We start from the raw sequence: 20076 nt of genomic DNA on the forward strand, positions 1-20076 counted from the left end.
TTTTATTTGGTTTTCTGTCTGTTGTCCTGTTTCGGTGGTTTCCATTTTTCTATCTTCCATGTCACTAATTTGTTCCTCTGCATTATTCATTCTGGTCTTTATTGCCTTTAGCTCAGGTTGTATCTCTGCAAATGCATTTTCTGTTTTTTTTTTGTTTTTTTTTTTTTGTTTTGTTTTGGTTCCTCCTTATATTCTCTGGTTCCTTTCTATAGGAATCTGCACTACTGTTCCTATTCTCTCTTAATTCCTTCAGTATTTTCACTATGTCCATTTTGAACTCAAAATCTGTCAGAGTGCAAGAGGTCAGTTTCATTGTTGACTGCTTTAGGTGAATCCTCCTGTTGCTTTAACTGATAATGTTTTCTAGCTTCTTCATCTTGCTTGTGTTTTTTTTTCTTTTTATTTGAATTTGGGGAAGACAAACTGTAGTCTTGTAACACTATTTCTATGCAAGCATACCCCTTTGTATTTTGGGGGGTTACTATTTATTTTTGGTGTGGGAGCTTGAATATTTGCTATCTTTCTTTGGTGTGAGAAGGCTGTTATCCTCAGGATGCTCAGTGTGTTTTCAGGGAGAAGGAGCTAATGGATAGGGCCAGCAGTCAGTGCCTGGTTGTTAGGCTCTCAACAGAAATAAAGGCCTTCAGGAAAAGCTGAATTAATAGAAACCATTGTTTGAAGATAAAAAATGAACAGTGGAAATGTGAAGTACTTTGACCTTGGCCTTTGTTTCATGTTTGTTTTATGTGGATTTTCATCAGGAAGCAGAATTGAATTTAAAGCATCAAATATAATAGGAATGTCCACTGGGGAGAAAAATCCCTCTTCACATCCCAGGCTATGACCTGTCAGGTGAAACATGACTCTGTTATGGAGGGCCAGTAAGGAGATCTCCCCACATCTCCTTCTGGGCTCCCATGCACACGGCATCTCCCTGACGTCCTTCTTAAGGACAGGATTACCTCACAGTCTGCCCTGAGAACCATCTGTCTGAGAATCATCTGTTCCCAGGTCTCACGAATGAGCATCACTAAATGTGGAGCTGGGATCTGCATCTTTAACAAACTCCCCAGGTGATTGTATAAAACATCCCAGTTTAGGGTCCACTGTCATAGGGCTTCTGTCCTGGAGGCAGGAGGTGGAAAATTGAGTATTATCACAGGTTTAATGCATTGACTCTTACTAAGAGCTTGGTGCTCTGTCCCCTTGGGTCCTCTACTTGGCAGATACAGCATAGTCTTCACCTCTCCATTTCTGAAAGTGGTGAAATAACTGATGATTAATCTATAAGCTTATGATTCTTCTCTCTGATGCTGGTGAGAGGTTCAGGACCTAAGAAGTTGTGGCTAAACCTGGTCTCAGGGTGTCTACAGAAAAGGTAAGAAACCAGCCCATAGTTCTTGCAGCTAAATCACTTGAGCATAAAGTTCAGAGAAGTACTAGATATCTTTCACTGGAAGCAGGTGTGTGTGTTTGTGTGTGTATTTGTCTGTGTGTCTGACCACAGGTGCCCAATATTTCTCTGTTCTCTTGCTTAATCCATTTCTTATTATTAATTCCTTAAATGTGAGGGTGGACAGAGTGTGATTATCTCTGAATTCTCTTGAAAAGAGTTCATTAGAGATTGTGAATGTTGATATGCTCGTGAGAGACTGTTGAATCAGGAGGAGATTGGAGAATGATAATCATGAATATTAGTCTAATAATACATAACTGACAGTAAAATGTTTAGCTTTTCAAGTGTGACTGAGCTCTAAGACTCTTTGGATAAATCAACAGATATACGTAGTGGGCATTGTGAGTATTTATTTTTGATCCACTTTGCTTTCAGTATATGTTGTTGAATCTTCCTCTATATACCACTGAGGATGAGTTTCAGATTTAAAAGTTCAATATTTTACAAGACTAAGCTCAACTCTCATGACTTTTTAAATTTATTATTTATTTTTTTTATGTTTTGGTCATTTTAGGGCCACAACCACAGTGTTTGGAAATTCACAGGCTAGGAGTTGAATCAGAGCTGTATCTGTGAGCATAAATCACAGCCACAGCAACAGGTGATCCAAGAAGCATCTGCAAGCTATACCACACACAAGGCAATGCCAGCTTGTTAACCCACTGAGCAAGGCCAGGGATTGAACCTGTGTCCTCATGGATTCTAGTCAGTTTTGGTACCACTGAGCCACAGTGGGAACTCCTTATGATTGTTTATAAATGTACAGAAACAGAATAGAAATTAGGGACATTTGAATGTACTATCCCTCTGCTAGACAGTGTGACACTTTCTCTTTATTGACTGCAAATGACATAGAGGCTGCCTCTCCCCTAGGTGATGGAAAAATGACACTAAGCCAGTTTCTCTTCTGTATCATATGCTCTTCTCTTTTGGTAAATTTGCTCATTTCACATGATGATACCATCCACTTTAAAGGATTTTTGCAGGGACAGGGCATTGCACTCATACATTGGCATATTCGGCAGTAGAAAAGCCTCCTTTTTTATCTGGCTTCTATAATACAAAATATGTTGGTTTCTGCTTTTCATGAAAAGGGAGAACAAGAGCCATGTGTCTGAGTTCCTCCTCTTGGGGCTCCCTATCTGGCCAAAGTATCAGGGTGTGTTCTTTGCCCTGTTCCTGGGCATGTACCTGACCATGGTGCTTGGGAACCTGCTCCTCATCCTGCTCATCAGGCTGGACACTCGCCTCCACACCCCTGTGTACTTCTTCCTCAGCCACTTGGCCTTCACGGACATCTCCTTGTCATTTGTCACTGTCCCAAAATGCTGATGGACATGCAGACTCAGGATCCATTCATTTCTTATGCAGAATGTGTAACACAGATGTATTTTTTACTGATTTAGACAATTTCCTTCTCACAAAAATGACATATGTTCTGTAGGTTGCCATCTGTCACTCTCACTACTATGCCACCATCATGAGAGAGGGAGTGTGTACCTTGCTAATATCTGTGTCTTGGATTTTCTGCTGTACCAGTGCCCTGTGTCACACCCTCCTCCCGACTTGGTTATCCTTTTGTGCTGACATCACCATACCCCATTTCTTCTGTGACCCGATGTCCTCCTCAGGCTCTCCTACTCAGACACATCCTCAATGAGATGGTAATTTTCATAGCAGGAGTGGCCATCATTATCCTCCCCCTCATGTGCATCTTGGTCTCTTATGGCTGCATCGGAGCCACCATCCTCAAGGTTCCATCTACCAAGGGCATCTGCAAAGCCTTGTCCACGTGTGGCCTCCATCTCTCAGTGGTTTCTCTGTATTATGGAACAATTATTGGGCTGTATTTTCTCCCCTCATCCAGCACCTCCAGTGCCAAGGATACAATTTCCTTTGTGATGTACACAGTGGTCACCCCGTTGCTGAACTCCTTCATTTACAGCCTCAGAAATAGGGGCATGAATAGGGCCCTGGAGAAACTCTTCCACAAGGCGGCATTCTTGTCACAATGATGTTTGCTCATCTTTATAACAAACACACATAGTCACATAACCCCAGATCCTACACCACTTATCTTGAGCCCAGGTTAGTATAAATGCTCAATAAATATTTGATAACTTAAAATTCATTCTATTCTAGTTATTTTCAGATTTCCTAGGAATTCCTTAGTATAAATTGTGAATTCTAAGTTGATATTAATATCACTCTTCTATGTTAGATTGAGCAATAGCATTGCTAGTAGTAGGTCTTGTGTTTCTCTTCTTCTTTCCCAAGAAAGAATCTATTACTTCTTTTTCTAATTGCTCTAATGAGGTATGGTCATAACATAAATTTTATATATATTTAAAGTGTACAATACGTTGTTATTAATACATATTCATTGTGAAATATTCACCACAATCAAGCTTATTAATGAATTCACCACCTCTTTGTAGTTACTATTTTAATTGTGTGTGTGTGTTGAAAAGACTTCTTTCAAGATCCTCCTTCCTAACACATATCAAGTACACAATTCAGTGTTGTTAACTGTAGTCATTCTGCTGTACATTAGATCTCAATAACTCTTGCTTAATTGAACTTTGTACATCATGCTATGTGAAATATGTTAGACTCCGAAAGGCAAATACTGTGTGATCCCTATTATGTGTGGAATCTAAAATTCTATTCTCAGAGAAGCAGAAAATTGAATGGCAGTTGTCATTGGCTGGTGGGCAGGGCGGATGTGCTAATGTTGGGAATTTATTAGTTCTTATGAATTGTTGGAAAATCTTGGCTAACAAGGCTCCCTTTGCAGAGAAACGCTGCAGAATTGGGGATTTGTAGTATCTCCATTCCTTTCCCCACTTCTCATTCAGTTCTCCTTCTATATTTTGTTGTTAGGAATAACAGTTGTGGATGAGGAAAATAAACTTTTTAGTTGCCTTTTTTAGCTCCAGGAAACTATCCACAGATATGAGTTCAGTTTCTCCACTTACCAGAGAAAGACTTGAAGCTTCTTCTTGGTTTGGGGAACACTGATCACTCTCATGGACTGAAGTGCCCTTCTCTCAGTGGTTCACTCTCAGCCCAGTTGTCCATGGAATTTTATGCCTGCAGGTGTGAGTTTGAAGAAGACACTGGCTGTGTCCAGACAGAGAATGAGAAAGACAAAGAAAGCATCCATGGTCAGGAGTCTTCTGTTACCCCCACAGAATTTGCACCTATCTCATTCAATTTCTTCATTATCTGTCTGTGTGGAAGTCATTTCTACTCAGCTTAGTGACAACAGGTTTTAGTGATGAGTTAAGCCTCCAGTGAACCACCTAGTTCTCTTACTTCAGTCTGTGCTTAGTTAAGGATGAACAGGATCAAAGATGCTTGAAGAGTTACTTGATGGCCTAGTGGTTAAGGATTCAGTGCTGCCACTGCTGTGGCTCTGATTCATTCCCTGGCCAAAGAACTTCCACATGTCATGGGTGTGGCCAAAAAAAGAAACGTTTAAAAAACATGCTCCTGAGACTCATCACCATATAGCTGTAAGGGAAGAATATTTGGGAAAGACAGATTTCAGTTGCAGGTTGTCTATATCAAGGTGCGTGACCTCACACTATCCACTTAACTCCTCTGAATTTCCATTTCCTCTTCTGTGTACATAGAAAAATCAAAAAACATCTAATATATTTTTTATTTGAAAGAAATAAAATACCAAATTTTGCTTATGATGACAATTTGCTGAGGAAAATAATCACTGGATTTCCCTTCCTATGAATCAGAGATGAATTTTGGAGACTGGACACATCCTCCTGAATTATGGTACCTATGGGATCATGGTAGATAGATTGTCTTTCCCAAATCAGAGGGGCAGAGTGGGCCTATGACACAGTGGTCCTAGGATACAGCAACACATCTTTCTGACTGAGATAGAACCCGACTAAGGAGAAATGGATGAGTAAGATGGTGGGTGAGTAGATGAGAAGAGACAGATCAGAAGTACATCCTACCCTCTACTCACTTAAGACTCTCTCAGAGTGACCCTTGACCTGGTGCTGATGAAGTTGCCATTTAACATCCTAGCTTTGTTTGTAGAACAACAAAGAGCATCTTCCACCCCCATCCTGCCTGAGTAAGCTGAGCCACTCTGGCTGCAGGTTCAGTCTCATCCAGTTCCAGAGCCAAAACCTGAACAGAGCTTTGACCTTTTTGCTGGTCTAAGGAAAGGATGCCTCCTTTGGCCAGACATGCCAATGAGTGCCTGGCTCAGTTTCCTCACTGGCAATGGACATCTGTCTTTTGGATCCCTACCCTGTAAGAACCATTCTCTAAAGAGGTAAATACTGTTGTGCACATTTTCAGCCATGAGCTGTTGATACTGCTGTGTATGAATTTTTATCAAGACATGTGGAAAGGAATTGACTTGCCTGATGGAAATTGTTTTATTACCACCTGTCCTGCTATATTGGCTTTCCATAGTTTTGGGCATCCTTAAAGTCATATTGATAGGAATATGTATATAAAACTTTTGTAAATCTCTAAATATGAGTTTTATTTGAAGCATCCCAGGTCTGACTCATGACCTTCCACAGTAAAGCATCTCATTGGGCTTAAAACAAATGTTGCTACTTTTTCTAAAATCATGAATGGGTAATGAGATCACCAGTTAATAAATACGTCTAGAAGGCAGTCATTATTGACATTTCAACAGACTAGTTTATATCCTTCTTAAAAGCTAAAAATTGTGAGTTCCCATCATGGCTCAGTGGTTAATGAATCTGACTAGTATCCATGAGGATGTGGTTTAAATACCTGGCCTTGCTCAGTGAGTTAAGGATCTGCCATTGCTGTGAGCCATGGTGTAGGTCACAAATGCCGATCAGATCCCATGTTGCTATTGTTGTGGCTGTGGCCGATTTGGCACCTAGCCTGGGAACCTCCATATGCCACAGGTAAAACCACAAAAAGACAAAAAATAAGTTTAACACTAATTCTTTCAAAGTGTGATAATAGAATTTTCTCAGAGGAGAGTGATCATAACACCCTAGAACCAGGAGCTACAATACTTACAAATTCAGCTTTGGACTGTATGTATAATATATTAAATAATATATTATTGCATAATTTATATATTATATTATTATATAAAATACAACTATATGTAAAATTTCATCTCTGACATATGTAAATTTTAAAAGTAAAAAAAATCTTATTTTGTCACAGGTAAAGAAAAAAAGGTGGATCTACTGCAGAATAAGAATTGCTTAGCTTTTGGAGGAAAAATCCCACAACTGTTAGGTTGATTATTAATTTGAGTCCAAGAAAGGTTTTTTTGAGGAAGATGATTTAAAAGAAATCAATACAGAACTCAAGAATATGTAAAATTTTATTTATGTGTCATTAAGGATAAAAAGTTAATTTTGGAGAAATAGTGAGACTGTACTTATCTTACAGATTCTGTCATTCAATAGCCATTTAGTACATTACCTCCTATATATCAGGCAGGAAACCTAGTTCTGGTCATGAAGTGCTGGAGAAAGACACAACTTCCATATGAAGGAAGGCAACATTCTAGTCGTGTAGAGCTAGGGGAACTAAAAAGATGTGTATAAGTGTGAAAAAATGCTTTAATACAATAAAACTACTAATTGTGCTTATTATGCATGATTATATGTGTCAGGCTCTGTATTAAAACCTTTACCTTTTATATCTCAAAATAATCACATGAAGCATATACTGCTTTTATCTGTATTTTCCAGTTGAAGAAATTGAGGCTTAGAACAAGAAAATATGTATTATAAATGGTGGTAGCATGAGGGAGGATAGAGTTGATTTGCCTGGACATCATTAGGAGCTTTCCCAATTTGAGTTTTTCCTGATATTTTCTCATAATTAGATTGAGGTTATGTATTTTTTGACCACACAGAGGTGTAGGACTAACTCATTTAATTCAATCTTTTTTTTTTTAGTGATTTACTTATTGGATAGATAGATTATAAAATGACCAAGACACTACTCTAGTACTAAGTTTAAGAACTTATAAAATTACTTACTTGAAGATGTGAATTTATTTGTATGATTCATCCCCTGTGAACCCCTAGGCTTTCATTCATTTCATCTGCAGCTGGGTGTTAAAGGACATTCAGGATTTTAATGCATAATGGGAGCAATAACAGTCCAGGAAGAGTGAGACATGGCATTGAATGAGCATAGTAAATTTGGAGAGATGTAAAAAACTTGATGTTGCTAAAGCCCATGAGTGTATGAGTTGAGTGAAAATCAAGAAGTGAAACTCAAAGAGATTATACACACAATGAAATATTACTAGGCCATAAAAATTATGCCATTTGCATTAATATAGATGGACCTAGAGAGTTTTATGCTTAGTGAAACAAGTCAGACTGAAAAAGGCTTTTTGTTTACAAATGCTGTGATTGTCTTTTGAACCAAATATGATTAATTTCTTATCAGAAAAAAAAGTGAGACCAGCCCAGCAGACAAGGACTCTACTGTGAAGGAGGTAGGATACCCTGTTAGGGAGTTTAGACATTGTCTTGCAAGTGATTGAGTGCCACTGACTGGACCTGGGCTGGGGCTGGAATGGGGATTAAACATAAAGAAGGTTATGATTGTATTTTATAAAGATGACTCAGGTAACCAATGGGTAAGGTGGTTTGCAAATGGATTGGAGAACCTGGAGACAGAGAGCCAAATCACAAGGTCATTGCACATCCAGAGAAGATTATATTTTGAGCAGAGAATGCCACTGAGGTTTGACTAATCAATCTTGATAGTTGATGGGTAGTAGGTGGTAGAATAAGGATTAGTTTTGGCCTCTGGGTCTGTGAACTTATATTTAAGAACAGAATGGAGGAAACTCCTGCTCCCTGCACAGTGGCTTAAGAATCAAACTGCGGTGGCTCAGGTCACTGTGGAGCTGTGGGTTCAATCCCCAGCTTGGTGCTGTGGGTTAAATAATCTGGCATTGCCAAAACTTTGGTGTTGGTTGCAGCTGTGGTTCAGATTCAATCCCTGTCTTGGATTGAAAAAAAAAAAAAGAATGGAATGGAGGGCTAGTCACTTTCAACAATTTTTTATAGCTGTAATAGTCTTAAGTACATAATAGAGCAAGTTTCTGACCATCTGCTTTAAAAAAAAAAGCAAGAGGAAGGCAAGTACCCTAAATAGTTACGGGGTCCCAGGAAACTCATCACCTGACCCCTGCACAGATCCCAATTAAAATCATATATTTTATACATTAAACTACCAGAATGCAAAGACTTAGAAATAATTTGAAATTCAGTGTGAATGATCTTAATGTCAAAATCATAGTAACTTATTTAACATGGATGACCTATTGTACCTGAAGTTTAACTTTAGGGATGGGTGTTGATAAGATATATAAAGAGATGAAGAATTTGGAAAACTTGCATACAGTGGGAAGGATTCTGGTTGGATGGGACCCAGTCTCATCTCCTAGTCTGCTTCTGGCCTGTGGGAATAGCCTTAGTCCAGCCCCAGACAGGACCCGAACATGTAATTCACTGCGTGTGGATTATGATTCCTGGGGCATCAGAATGAGTATTGAAGGTGACCTGATTGGGCCAATTTGAGCAGCAGGTTCAAGATATCAGAGGGGTCATAGATGGACAGGTAATCTCATATCTCAGCCTCCCTCATGTCCATGAACACTGTCATCGGGTGCCTGAGACTCTTAAATGAGATTCCTGTAAAATCTGATCATGAGGAGTATAGGATATTATCTAGACATTTCATAGGACACAAAAGAGGCAGATGTCAATGGCTTAGGGAGACTGTCAATGGCCCATAGTCTAGGAGAGTAGATGTCAACAGAATTAGAGGGGTAGATAAGGAGATAAGAACAAAAGGAGATGAGAGCCCCAGATCTGATTATATGGGAAATCTCTCCTCACATAATCAAGGACCCCTAGAAGAGAATACATGGAAGGAAGACCTACAGAGAAGGTTCAAGTCCTGTACCAGATCATATGCAAATGGAATCCTCAGGTACTGAGATGCAGTGAACAGCTTGAAATGATTTGCACATGTACTTTGTACTGCTGAAGGCTAGGAGTGTTTGATTCTATGAAAGATTCTCAGTAATTATTTATGGAGAAATATAGGATTTAAGAAATATTTTAAGACAGACTGAGTCTGAGAAACAAACTGCTTTTGGGAGGGGTTCAAGGTAGCCTGTGGACTCTTGTCCATCCAGAGGGATATGAGGAATAAAAAATGATATGGTCTTTATTTATTTATTTTATTGTTATATCCCCCAACACAATTTTTTCCCACTGTACAGCATGGGGACCCAGTTATACATACATATATACATAAATATTTCTCCCATTGTAATGCTGTGTTGTAAGTATCTAGACATAGTTCTCAGTGTTTCACAGCAGGATCTCATTGTAAATCCATTCCATGAGCAATAGTTTGCATCCCTTGAACCCAAGCTTCCAATCCATCCCATTCCCTCCCTTCCCCCCAGGCAACCACAAGTCTCTTCTCTAAGTCCTTGATGTTCATTTCTATGGAAAGGTTCATTTGTGCTGTATATTGTATACCAGATATGATTGATATCATATGGTATTTGTCTGTCTCTTTCTGACTTACTTCACTCAGTATGAGTGTTTCTAGTTCCATTGCAAATGGCATTATGTCATTATATTTTATGGCTGAGTAGTATTCCATTGTGTATACATAACACATTTCATAATTTAATCATCTGTAGATGGACATTTCGATTGTTTCCAGCTCATGGCTGTTAGTGAATAGAAGTTCAATGAACATGCGGGTGCATATGTTATTTTTAAGGAAAGTTTTGTCTGGATAGATGCCCAAGTGTGGGATTGCTGGATCATAAGGTAGTTCTATGTATAGATTTCTAAGGTTATCTCCATACTCTTATCCATAATGGCTGTACCAGCTTACATTCCCACCAAGAGTGCAAGAGTGTTCCCTTTTCTCCACAACACCTCCAGCACTTGTTTTTTGTGGACTTATTAATGATGGGCATTCTGACTGGTGTGAGGTGGTTTCTCATGGTAGTTTTGATTTGCATTTCTTTAATAATCAGGGATGTTGAGCATTGTTTCATGTGCTTGTTGGCCACCTGTATATCTTCCTTGGAGAATTGTCTTTTCAGGTCCTTTGCCCATTTTTCAGTTGGGTTCTTGGCTTTTTTGTGGTTGAGTTGTATAAGTTGCTTGTATATTCTAGAGATGAAGCCCTTGTCCATTGCATCATTTGAAACTATTTTCTCCCATTCTGCAAGATGTATTTTTGTTTTATTTTGGGTTTCCTTTGCTGTGCAAAAGCTTTTCAGTTTGGTGAGGTCCCTTTGGTTTATTTTTGCTCTTATTTCTGTTGCTTTGGGAGACTGACCTGAGAAAATATTCATAAGGTTGATGTCAAAAAATGTTTTGACTATGTTCCCTTCCAGGAGTTTGATGGTATCTTGTCTTATATTTAAATATTTAAGCCATTTTGAGTTAACTTTCATGCATGGTGTGAGGGTGTGTTCTAGTTTCATTGATTTGCTTGCAGCTGTCCAGGTTTCCCAGCAATCTTGCTGAAGAGACTATCTTTTTCCCATTTTATGTTCTTGACTCCTTTGTCAAAGATTAATTGACTAAGTTTATTTCTGGGTCTCTGTTCTGTTTCTTTGGTCTATCTGTCAGTCTGTTTTTGTACCAGTACCATACAGTCTTGATGACTCTGGCTTTGTAACATTGCTTGAAGTCTGGAAGAGTTAGGCTTCCTGCTTATTTTTTGATTTGCAGGATTACTTTGGTGATTCTGGGTGTTTTTGGTTCCATATAAAGTGTTGGATTGTTTGTTCTAGTTCTGTGAAAAATATCATGGATTGTTTGATAGGGATTGCATTGAATCTATAGATTGCTTTGGGGACTATGGCCATTTTTACAATATTAATTTTTCTAATCCAGGCATATGGAATAACTTTCAATTTATGTACATCTTTAAATTCCTTGATTAATGTCTTATAGTTCTTGGCATATACGTCCTTCACCTCCTTGGAATATACCTGGGTGTATTCCCAGGTATTTGATCTTTGTGGTCTAATTATAAAGGGTATTGTATTTCTGTATTCCTTTTCTAATATTTCATTGTTAGTATACAGAAATGTGATGGATTTCATAATGATGATCTTATATCCTGCTACTGTGGTGATTTTGTTAATGAGTTCGAGTAGTTTTTGGGTTGAGTCCTTCTGGTTTTCTATATATAGTATCATGTCCTCTGCATTCAGTGAGTTTTATCACTTCACTTCCAATTTGGATGCCTTTTATTTCTTTTTTGTCTGATTGTTGTGGCTAGGACTTCCAGTACTAGGTTGAATAAGAGTGGTTAGAGTGGGCATCTCTGTCTTGTTCCAGATTTTAGTGTGAAGGTTTCAGCTTTTCTCTATTATAATTACTATGGGTTTGCCATAAATGGCTTTGATAATCTTAAGGTATATTCCCTCTATACACACTTTGGTGAGAGTTTTAACCATAAATGGTTGTTTGGCTTTGGTTTGCTCCCAGAACCAGCAGGTCCAGTCCATCATGGGCTAGCAAGCGGCTTCCCACTGCTGAAGACATGAGGTCTATGGTGGGCCAGCAATAGACCTCGGGTCATGAGGGCTGCACATGAGAGGCACAGTCTAGGGTGGGTAGCATGGCTTCCTGTGAGGTGAGGTGGCCTGGAGTGATGCGGGCTTCCCATGGATAGGGGATGGGCCCAGAGTGCCTCAAATCAGCATGCAGCTTCTCACAGGGGCAGGGCAAGGGAGCAGGGTGCTATGTAGAGCAGCACACAGATTCCCCAGGTTGAGGGCAGGCTGGATCACACCCATAGCACTGCAAAGCCCCAGTGTGTGGCTTCTCACTGGTTGAGGCAGGGCCATGAGTGAGGCAAAGCAGTGCATGGCTTCCTGTGGGGTTGGGCAGGGCAGCTTGGAGGAATGTTGAGCAGTGCAGGACTTTCCCCAGATTGGGGCATGGCTTGGCATGCTACAACATGGTGAGTGGCTTCTTGCAGGTCAGGGTGCTGCCCAGAGTGTATATGAGCCACTTCAGGAGGGGTGGTGTGCTGTGCCAGGGACAGTCTCCCCTCTGCAATTGCAGGGTCAAGCGTGGGCATGCTGGGACACAAGGAGTTTTCTATGGCATTGGCCCACCCTTTCTCCTCTCTCTGCCCCAGTAATGGCACCTTATGTCTCCTGTGGGTCTGGACCTTCTCCCATGTTCCCTCTGCCTTGGCTTTCCATACCCCAGCCCTAGTGTACCACTTACCCCCCAGCATGACACACTGCTTCCTTGACATGTAGGCTGTCTCTGCACCCCCAACCCCAGCCAGCTCGCAGGGACTGCCCAGAGTCTAAGTCTCAGCACTGAGCCACCAACATGGGCTTCTCCTGCTGTGGTGTTTGCACAAGTGGTTCAGATTATCTGTGCTTCTCTCACTTTGATTTTGATGTTTTCCTCAGTATCTTTGAGATCCCTCTGATTCTGCTGATTTTTCAGAGGGTTAGGTGGCTTCCCAGGGTGTGGGTTGCCTTTCTCCTTCACAGCTCCCTCTCAGGAATGCTTGTCCCGTCCTGATTCATTTTCTCTTTTTTTCTTCTTTTGTTCTACCTAGTTATGTCAAGAGTTTCTTGCCCTTTTTGGAGGTTTAAGTTCTTCTGTCACCATTCAGTTGATATTCTGTGTGAGTCATTTTACATGTAGATGTGTGTTTTTTTTTTTAATGTGGGAGATGGTGAACGTGTCCTCTTACTCTTCCACCATCTTGCCTCCCATTTCTATATATTCATTTTTATTTTTTTCCATTATAGCTGGTTTACAGTGTTTCATAAATTTTATACTGTACAGCATGGTGACCGAGTTATACATACATGTATACATTCTTTTTTCTCACATTTTCATGCTCCATCATAAGTGATTAGATGTAGTTCCCAGTGCTACAAAACAGGATTTCATTGCTAATCTATTAAAAAGGCAATAGTCTGCATCTATTAACACCAAGCTCAGATTTTTTTAAGGATTGCACCTATGGCACATGGGAATTCCTAGGCTAGTTGTTGATCCAGATCTGCAGCTTCTGACCTATACCATAGCCACAGCAATGTGGGATCCCAGCCGTGTCTGCTACCAACACTGCAGCTCACCACAACACTGAATCCTTAACCCCCTGAGCAGGGCCAGAGATTGAACCCACATCCTTGTGTATGCTAGTTGGGTTCATTACCACTGAGCCAGAATAGGAACTCCAAGAAATTTTTAATCTTCCCAAATGGAATCTCTAAACCCACTAAATATTAGATACCCATTTTCCTTCCACCACAGCCCCTGGCTGTCACCATTCCATTTTTTGACTCTATTAAATTGACAATTAATCTACCTCATATAAATGGAATCTTGTGGTATTTACACTTTTGTGATTGCATTGATGTTACTTAGCATAAGGTCTTCAAGGGCCATTCATGTTGTGTTTTTGTCAGGATTTATTTCCTTTTTAAGGTTGATAATATTCCATTGAATATATAGGCCACATTTTACTTATCCATTCATTTGTTAAAGGACATGGGTTGTTTCCATCTATTGGCTAATGTGAATAACGCTGTTTTGAACATGGCTGTATAAATAACTCTTTGGCGCCTGCTTTAACTCCTTTGGTTATATACCCAGAAGTAAAATTTCTGAATCATATGGTAATTCTATGTTTAATTTTTTGAGGGACTGTCATAATGTTTGACACTTTCTTCCTTCCTCCCTTCCTTCCTTTTTTTTTCTTTTTTCTTTTTCTTTCTTTCTTTCTTTCTTTCTTTCTTTCTTTCTTTCTTTCTTTCTTTCTTTCTTTCTTTCTTTCTTTCTTTCTTTCTTTCCTTCCTTCCTTCCTTCCTTCCTTCCTTCCTTCCTTCCTTCCTTCCTTCCTTCCTTCCTTCTTCTTTCTTTCTTTCCTTCTTTCCTTCCTTCTTTCCTTCCTTCCTTCCTTATTGTAGTCCCTCTAATGAGAAGAAGTGAGTTATGTGTTGGTCAGTTCGTTTTGTACATGGTACACCAATTTCCCAATAATATTTTAAGTGGTGTGTGTGTGTGTGTTCATCCATGAATAGTTGTGTAAGACAGACACAAACACATAAGCAGCCTGACTGTAGATCCATTGAAAGGACTGTGTCTTATTTATTACTCTCTCCCTACTGTCTATCATAGTGACTCCACTATGTAGAACAAAGAATGAGCTATTACTTACTTCCACAGAAGTGTTTGATTGAAGTCATATACTTTCTCCATATGATAGTCAGTGTTCAGACAAAGCAAGTTGTGCTGCTCTCACCAGAATGGATGAGGCATCAGTGCATGATTGCAGTGCACTAAGACCTATCTGTACACTGACACAGTCACTCTGAGAAACCATGTGACCAGGTGGTAACTGCTATGCTCAGTACTTCTAAATTCCTGACATTTCCCAATACTCTTCATTCCCAGAAGAGAGAAAATGAGCATGAGGAGGGGGAACCAGAGCCATGTGTCTGAATTCCTCCTCCTGGGGCTCCCCATCCAGACAGAGAAGCAGGGCTTCTTCTTTGCCCTGTTCCTGGGCATGTACCTGACCACAGTGCTGGGCAACCTGCTCATCATCCTGCTCATCAGGCTGGATCCTCGCCTCCACACCCCCATGTACTTCTTCCTCAGACACTTGGCCCTCACAGGCATCTCCTTTTCAACTGTCACTGTCCCTAAGATGCTGATGAACATGCAAACCCAGAACCCGCCCATCACCTATCCAGTGTGCCCTTCACAGGTGTATTTTTATATGATTTTTGGTTGTGTTGATAATCTCCTCCTCATGGTGATGACCTATGACAGGTATATAGCCATCTATCACCCTCTCCACTACACCTCTGTCATGAGAGGAGGACTCTGTGTTCTGCTGGTGAGTGGCTCCTGGATTCTCTCCTGTTCCAGTGCCCTTCCTAACACCCTCCTGCTGGGCCAGGCATCCTTCTGTGCTGACAGCATCATTCCCCACTTTTCCTGTAGCCTCCCCAAACTACTCGAGCTGTCCTGCTCAGACACCTCTCTCAATGAGCTGGTCATATTCACTGAAGAGTCTGCAGTTGTCATTTTTCCATTGAGTGGCATCCTGGTCTCTTATGGCCACATTGGTCTTTCCATCCTGAGGGTCCCCTCTACTAAAAGGATCTGCAAAGCCTTGTCCACCTGTGGCTCCCACCTCTCTGTGGTTTCTCTGTTCTATGGGACAATGATGGCAGTGTACTTTTCCTCCTCATCAGGCCAGTCCCATAACAAAGACATCATTGCTTCCATGATGTACACAGTGGTCATCCCCATGCTGAACCCTTTCATCTACAGCCTGAGAAACAGAGACATGAAATTGGCACTGGGGATTCTTTTCAGAAACAGTAACCTTTTGGACAAGTGAGAATCACCTAAACATGTTCTCCTTTCACTCACTGACATTTTCAGTAATTGCCTTAAAAATTTTGTGTTGATCACCCATTTCTCTAGCACTTTCCTAAGTATCCCTTAATTGGTCATTGTTATTAGCTCAATATCATTCCCTTTAGTCATATCTCTTGTCCATTTATTCCTTCATACCCCTAAATGTGACATTACCCACAACATGCATTCAACTTGTGGTCTTCAAAACATCAATTTTTTGTATGCATGTGTTTGTTTTAATTTTGTTTTTTTTTTTTTTGCAACGTTTTATATTATTATTATATTTGGATTTTCACAATTTTTGGAAATATACATATATATATATTTATATTTTATTATGGACATCTATTCTTGGGCATTGGTTTCTTAATTTTTTAAAACTTTTATTTGAAGTACAGTTGTCCTATAATGTTGTGTTAAAGTGTATAGCAAAGATATTCAATTATATTTTTTTTCAGATTCTTTCTCTTTATATGTATTACAAAAATATTGAGTATATTTCCCCATGCTATGCAACTAGTCCTCGTTAGTTATCTATTTTATATATAGCATTGTGTACGTGTTAATCCCAACCTCCTAATTTATCCCACTCCCTTTCCACTTTTGCAAGCCTAATTGTTTTCTATGACTGCAGGTCTGTTTCTGATTTGTGCATAAGTTCATTTATATCATTTTTTTTAGATCACACATATGAGTAATATCATAGGATATTTGTCTTTCTCTGTCTGGCTTACTTTACTTAATAAGATAAACTCTAAATACATCCAGGTTGCTGCAAAAGGCATTGTATTATTCTTTTTTTATATTGAGTAGCACACTACATGTGTGTACCAGATCTTCTTTATTCCATCTTCTATGGATGGACATTTAGGTGGCTTCCAATTCTTGGCTTCTTGTCTTCCAGAACTACAAACATTAATTTCTAATGTTTAGTTTTAGTAAAGTCCAGAATGCTTATCTTCTCAATGCAGTATCTCATTATTAAAGTACTTTTGATGGTTTGCTGAAACATAAATAAATGTTAATTTGATTTGCCGGGGACAGTAGGGGAGCACAGAGTAGTCAATCCAATTGCCAAATTTTCCTATTGTAGGAAGATTGACGTTTCCCCATAAATTGGATTTTGCTGTTGAGAAGATACTAGGTATTTTATTCTTTTGGATGTGATGGTAAAAGGGATTGCTTCCCTAATTCCTCTTTCTGATCTTTCATTGTTTGTAGGTTGAAATTCCATCAATGCCTGCGTATTAATTTTGTATCTGGTGACTTTGCCAAATTCATGAATGAGCTCTACCAGTTTTCTGGTAGAGTCTTTAGGATTCTCTGGGTATAGTGTCATGTCATCTGCAACCAGTGATGGTTTTACTTCTTCCATTCCAATTTGGATTCCTTTTATCTCTTTTACTTCTCTGATTGCTGTGGCTAGGACTTCCAAAACTATGTTGAAGTGTAGTGGTGAGAGCGGATATCCCTGTCTTGTTCCTGATCTCAGAGGGAATTCTTTCAGCTTTTCACCATTGAAAATTATGTTAGCTGTGAGTTTGTCATATATGGCCTTTATGATGTTGAGGTAGGTTCCCTCTATGCCCACTTTCTGAAGGGTTTTTCTCAGAAATGGGTGTTGGATTTTGTTAAAGGCTTTTTTCTGTGTCTATTGGGAGGATCATATTGTTTCTATTCTTCAGTTTGATAAGGTGGTGTAGCACACTGATGGATTTGTGGATACTGAAGAACCCTTGCATCCCTGGGATAAATCCCACTTGAACAGGATGTACAGCCCTTTTACTGTATTGTTGGATGTGGTTTGCTGGTATTTTGTTGAGGATTTTTTGCATCGAAGTTCATCAGTGAAATTGGCCTGTGGTTTTCTTTTTTTTTGTGGTATCTTTGTCTGGTTTTGGTATCAGGGTGATGGTGGCCTCACAGAATGAGTTTTGGAGTATCCCTTCCTCTGAAATTTCTTGAAATAGTTTCAGAAGGAGAGGTGTTAGTTCGTGTCTAAATGTTTGATAGAATTCGCCTGTGAAGCCAACTGGTCCTGGACTTTTGTTTGTTGGAAGTTTTTCAATCACAGTTTTAATTGCAGTTCTTGTGGTTGGTCCGTTCATCTTCTCTGTTTCATCTTGGTTGAGTCTTGGAAGATTGTACTTTCCTAAGAATTTGTCCATTTCTTCTAGGTTTTCCATTTTATTGGCGCATAGTTGCATATAGTAGTGTCTTATGATCCTTTGTATTTCTGTGATGTCCGTTGTTACTTCTCCTTTTTCATTTCTAATTGTATTGATTTGAGTCCTCTCTCTTTTTTCCTTGATATGTCTGGCTAAGGGTTTATCAATTGTGTTGATCTTTTCAAAGAACCGGCTTTTCGTTTCATTGATCTTTTCTATGGTTTTCTTCATTTGCATTTCATTGATTTCTGGTCTGATCTTTATTTCTTTCCTTCTACTAACTTTAGGTCTTGTCTGTTCTTCTCTCTTGAGCTGCTTTAGATGTAAAGTTAGCTTTATTTGAGCTTTTTCTTGTTTCCTGAGGTGGGCTTGTATTGCTATAAGCTTTCCTCTTAGAATGGCTTTTGCCACATCCCATAAGTTTTGGAGTGTCTTATCTTCATTGTCATTTGCTTCTAGGTATTTTTTTTTAATTTCCTCTTTGATTTCTTCAGTGATCCATTGGTTGTTTAGTAGCATGCTGTTTAGTCTCCACGTGTTTGTGTTTTTTGCAGATTTTTTCTTGTTGTTGATTTTCAGTCGTATAGTGTTGTCGTCAGAAAAGATGCTTGATATGATCTCAATTTTCTTGAAGTTACAGAGGTTGGATTTGTAGCCTGGGATGTGATCAGTCTTAGAGAATGTTCCATGTGCACTTGAGAAGAATGCGTGTTCTGCTGCTTTTGGAAGCACTGTCCTATAAATATCTATTAGGTCCATCTGTTTTAATGCATTATTCAGGGCCTGAGTTTCCTTATTGTTTTTCTGTCTGTGTGATCTGTCCATTGCAGCAAGTGGGGTGTTAAATTTCCCCATTATTATTGTGTTATTGTCGATTTGTCCTTTTACGGTTGTTAGCAGTAGCCTTATATATTGTGGTGAACCTGTGTTGGGTGCATAGATATTTAAAACTGTTATATCATCTTCTTAGAATGATCCTTTGATCATTATGTAATGACCGTCTTTGTCCCTTAATGTATTCTTCCTTTTAAAGTCTATTTTGTCTGTTATGAGTATCGCTACTCCAGCTTTCTTTTGATCCCTGTTTGCACGAAATATTTTCTCCCATCCTCTCACTTTCAATTTATATGTGTCCCTAGAAGTGAAGTGGGTCTCTTGAAGACAGTATATATATGGGTCTTGGTTTTATATCCATTCAGCCAGTCTATGTCTTTTGGTTGGGGCATTTAGTTCATTAACATTTAAGATAATTTTTGATATATATGTTCTTATTACCATTTTATTGATTGCTTTTGATTTGTTTTTGTTGCTCTTTTTTCTCTCCTTCTCTTGTTCTCTCCTCTTGTGGTTTGATGACTATCTTTAGTGTTGTATTTGAGTTGATTTTTCTTTGTGTATCAATTGTAGATTTTTGTTTTGCAGTTATTCTGAAGTTTTGATATGTGTCTATATGTATATGAGATTGTTTTAAGTTGTTGTTCTCTTAATTGCAAGTTCATCTCCAGTGTCCTGTATTTGTACCCACCTCTTCTCATGATTTCTGATTTTGGTGGTATAATTGTGCGTGGATGATTTTGTATCTTTACTGTATATATACCTTTCCTGTTGAGCCTTGTCATTTGTGGCATTTTTGTTTCCTGTTGCTGTCTTTTCTTTTCTGCCTAGAGAAGTTCCTTTAGTATTTGTTGTATGGCTGGTTTAGTGTTGCTGAATTCTCTTAGCTTTTGCTTATCTGTGAAGCTTTTGATTTGTCCTTCAAGTCTGAATGAGAGCCTTGCTGGGTAAAGTAATCTTGGTTGGAGGTTTTTCCCTTTCCTCATGTTAAGTTTATCATTTAAGTCCCTTCTAGTCTGCAGAGTTTCTGCTGAAAAATATGCCAATAACCTTATTGGGGTTCCCCTGTATGTCATTTGCTTCTTTTCCCTAGCTGCTTTAAAGATCTTCTCTTTGTCTTTAATTTTGGTCAGTTTGATTAATATCTATC

The 20076-nt window shown here is 39.2% G+C and overlaps 3 protein-coding genes across 6 annotated transcripts in view; 1 reads left to right on the top strand and 2 right to left on the bottom strand.

Moving 5' to 3' along the window:
• Positions 1-16719, top strand: part of LOC110258960 (olfactory receptor 1J4-like) — a 141228-nt gene extending 124509 nt beyond the window's left edge. Inside the window, exon 2 of the mRNA XM_021082247.2 lies at positions 14947-16719. Within this exon, the coding sequence (XP_020937906.2) occupies positions 14947-15904 (958 nt within the window). The 3' untranslated portion in view covers positions 15905-16719. The remainder of the gene's footprint in view (positions 1-14946) is intronic.
• Positions 1-20076, bottom strand: part of LOC110258964 (olfactory receptor 1L6-like) — a 184725-nt gene that overhangs the window by 81947 nt on the left and 82702 nt on the right. For 2 of the 4 annotated variants that reach the window (XM_084995067.1, XM_021082250.2), the window contains one exon: positions 4435-4579. The exons of the other annotated variants lie outside the window; for them this stretch is intronic. The gene's annotated coding sequence lies outside the window, so the exon portion shown is untranslated. The remainder of the gene's footprint in view (positions 1-4434; positions 4580-20076) is intronic. 4 annotated transcript variants of the gene reach the window in all.
• The window catches only part of OR1B1 (olfactory receptor family 1 subfamily B member 1), a 381661-nt gene continuing 366042 nt past the window's right edge, over positions 4458-20076 (bottom strand). Inside the window, exon 3 of the transcript XR_014826703.1 lies at positions 4458-4579. The gene's annotated coding sequence lies outside the window, so the exon portion shown is untranslated. The remainder of the gene's footprint in view (positions 4580-20076) is intronic.

The sequence above is a fragment of the Sus scrofa genome, chromosome 1 (genome assembly GCF_054392235.1).
Source record: "Sus scrofa isolate SSC_HxYL_T2T_F1_AM1 chromosome 1, Sscrofa_HxYL_maternal_Yorkshire_Landrace_v2.0, whole genome shotgun sequence".
NCBI lineage: Eukaryota > Metazoa > Chordata > Mammalia > Artiodactyla > Suidae > Sus > Sus scrofa.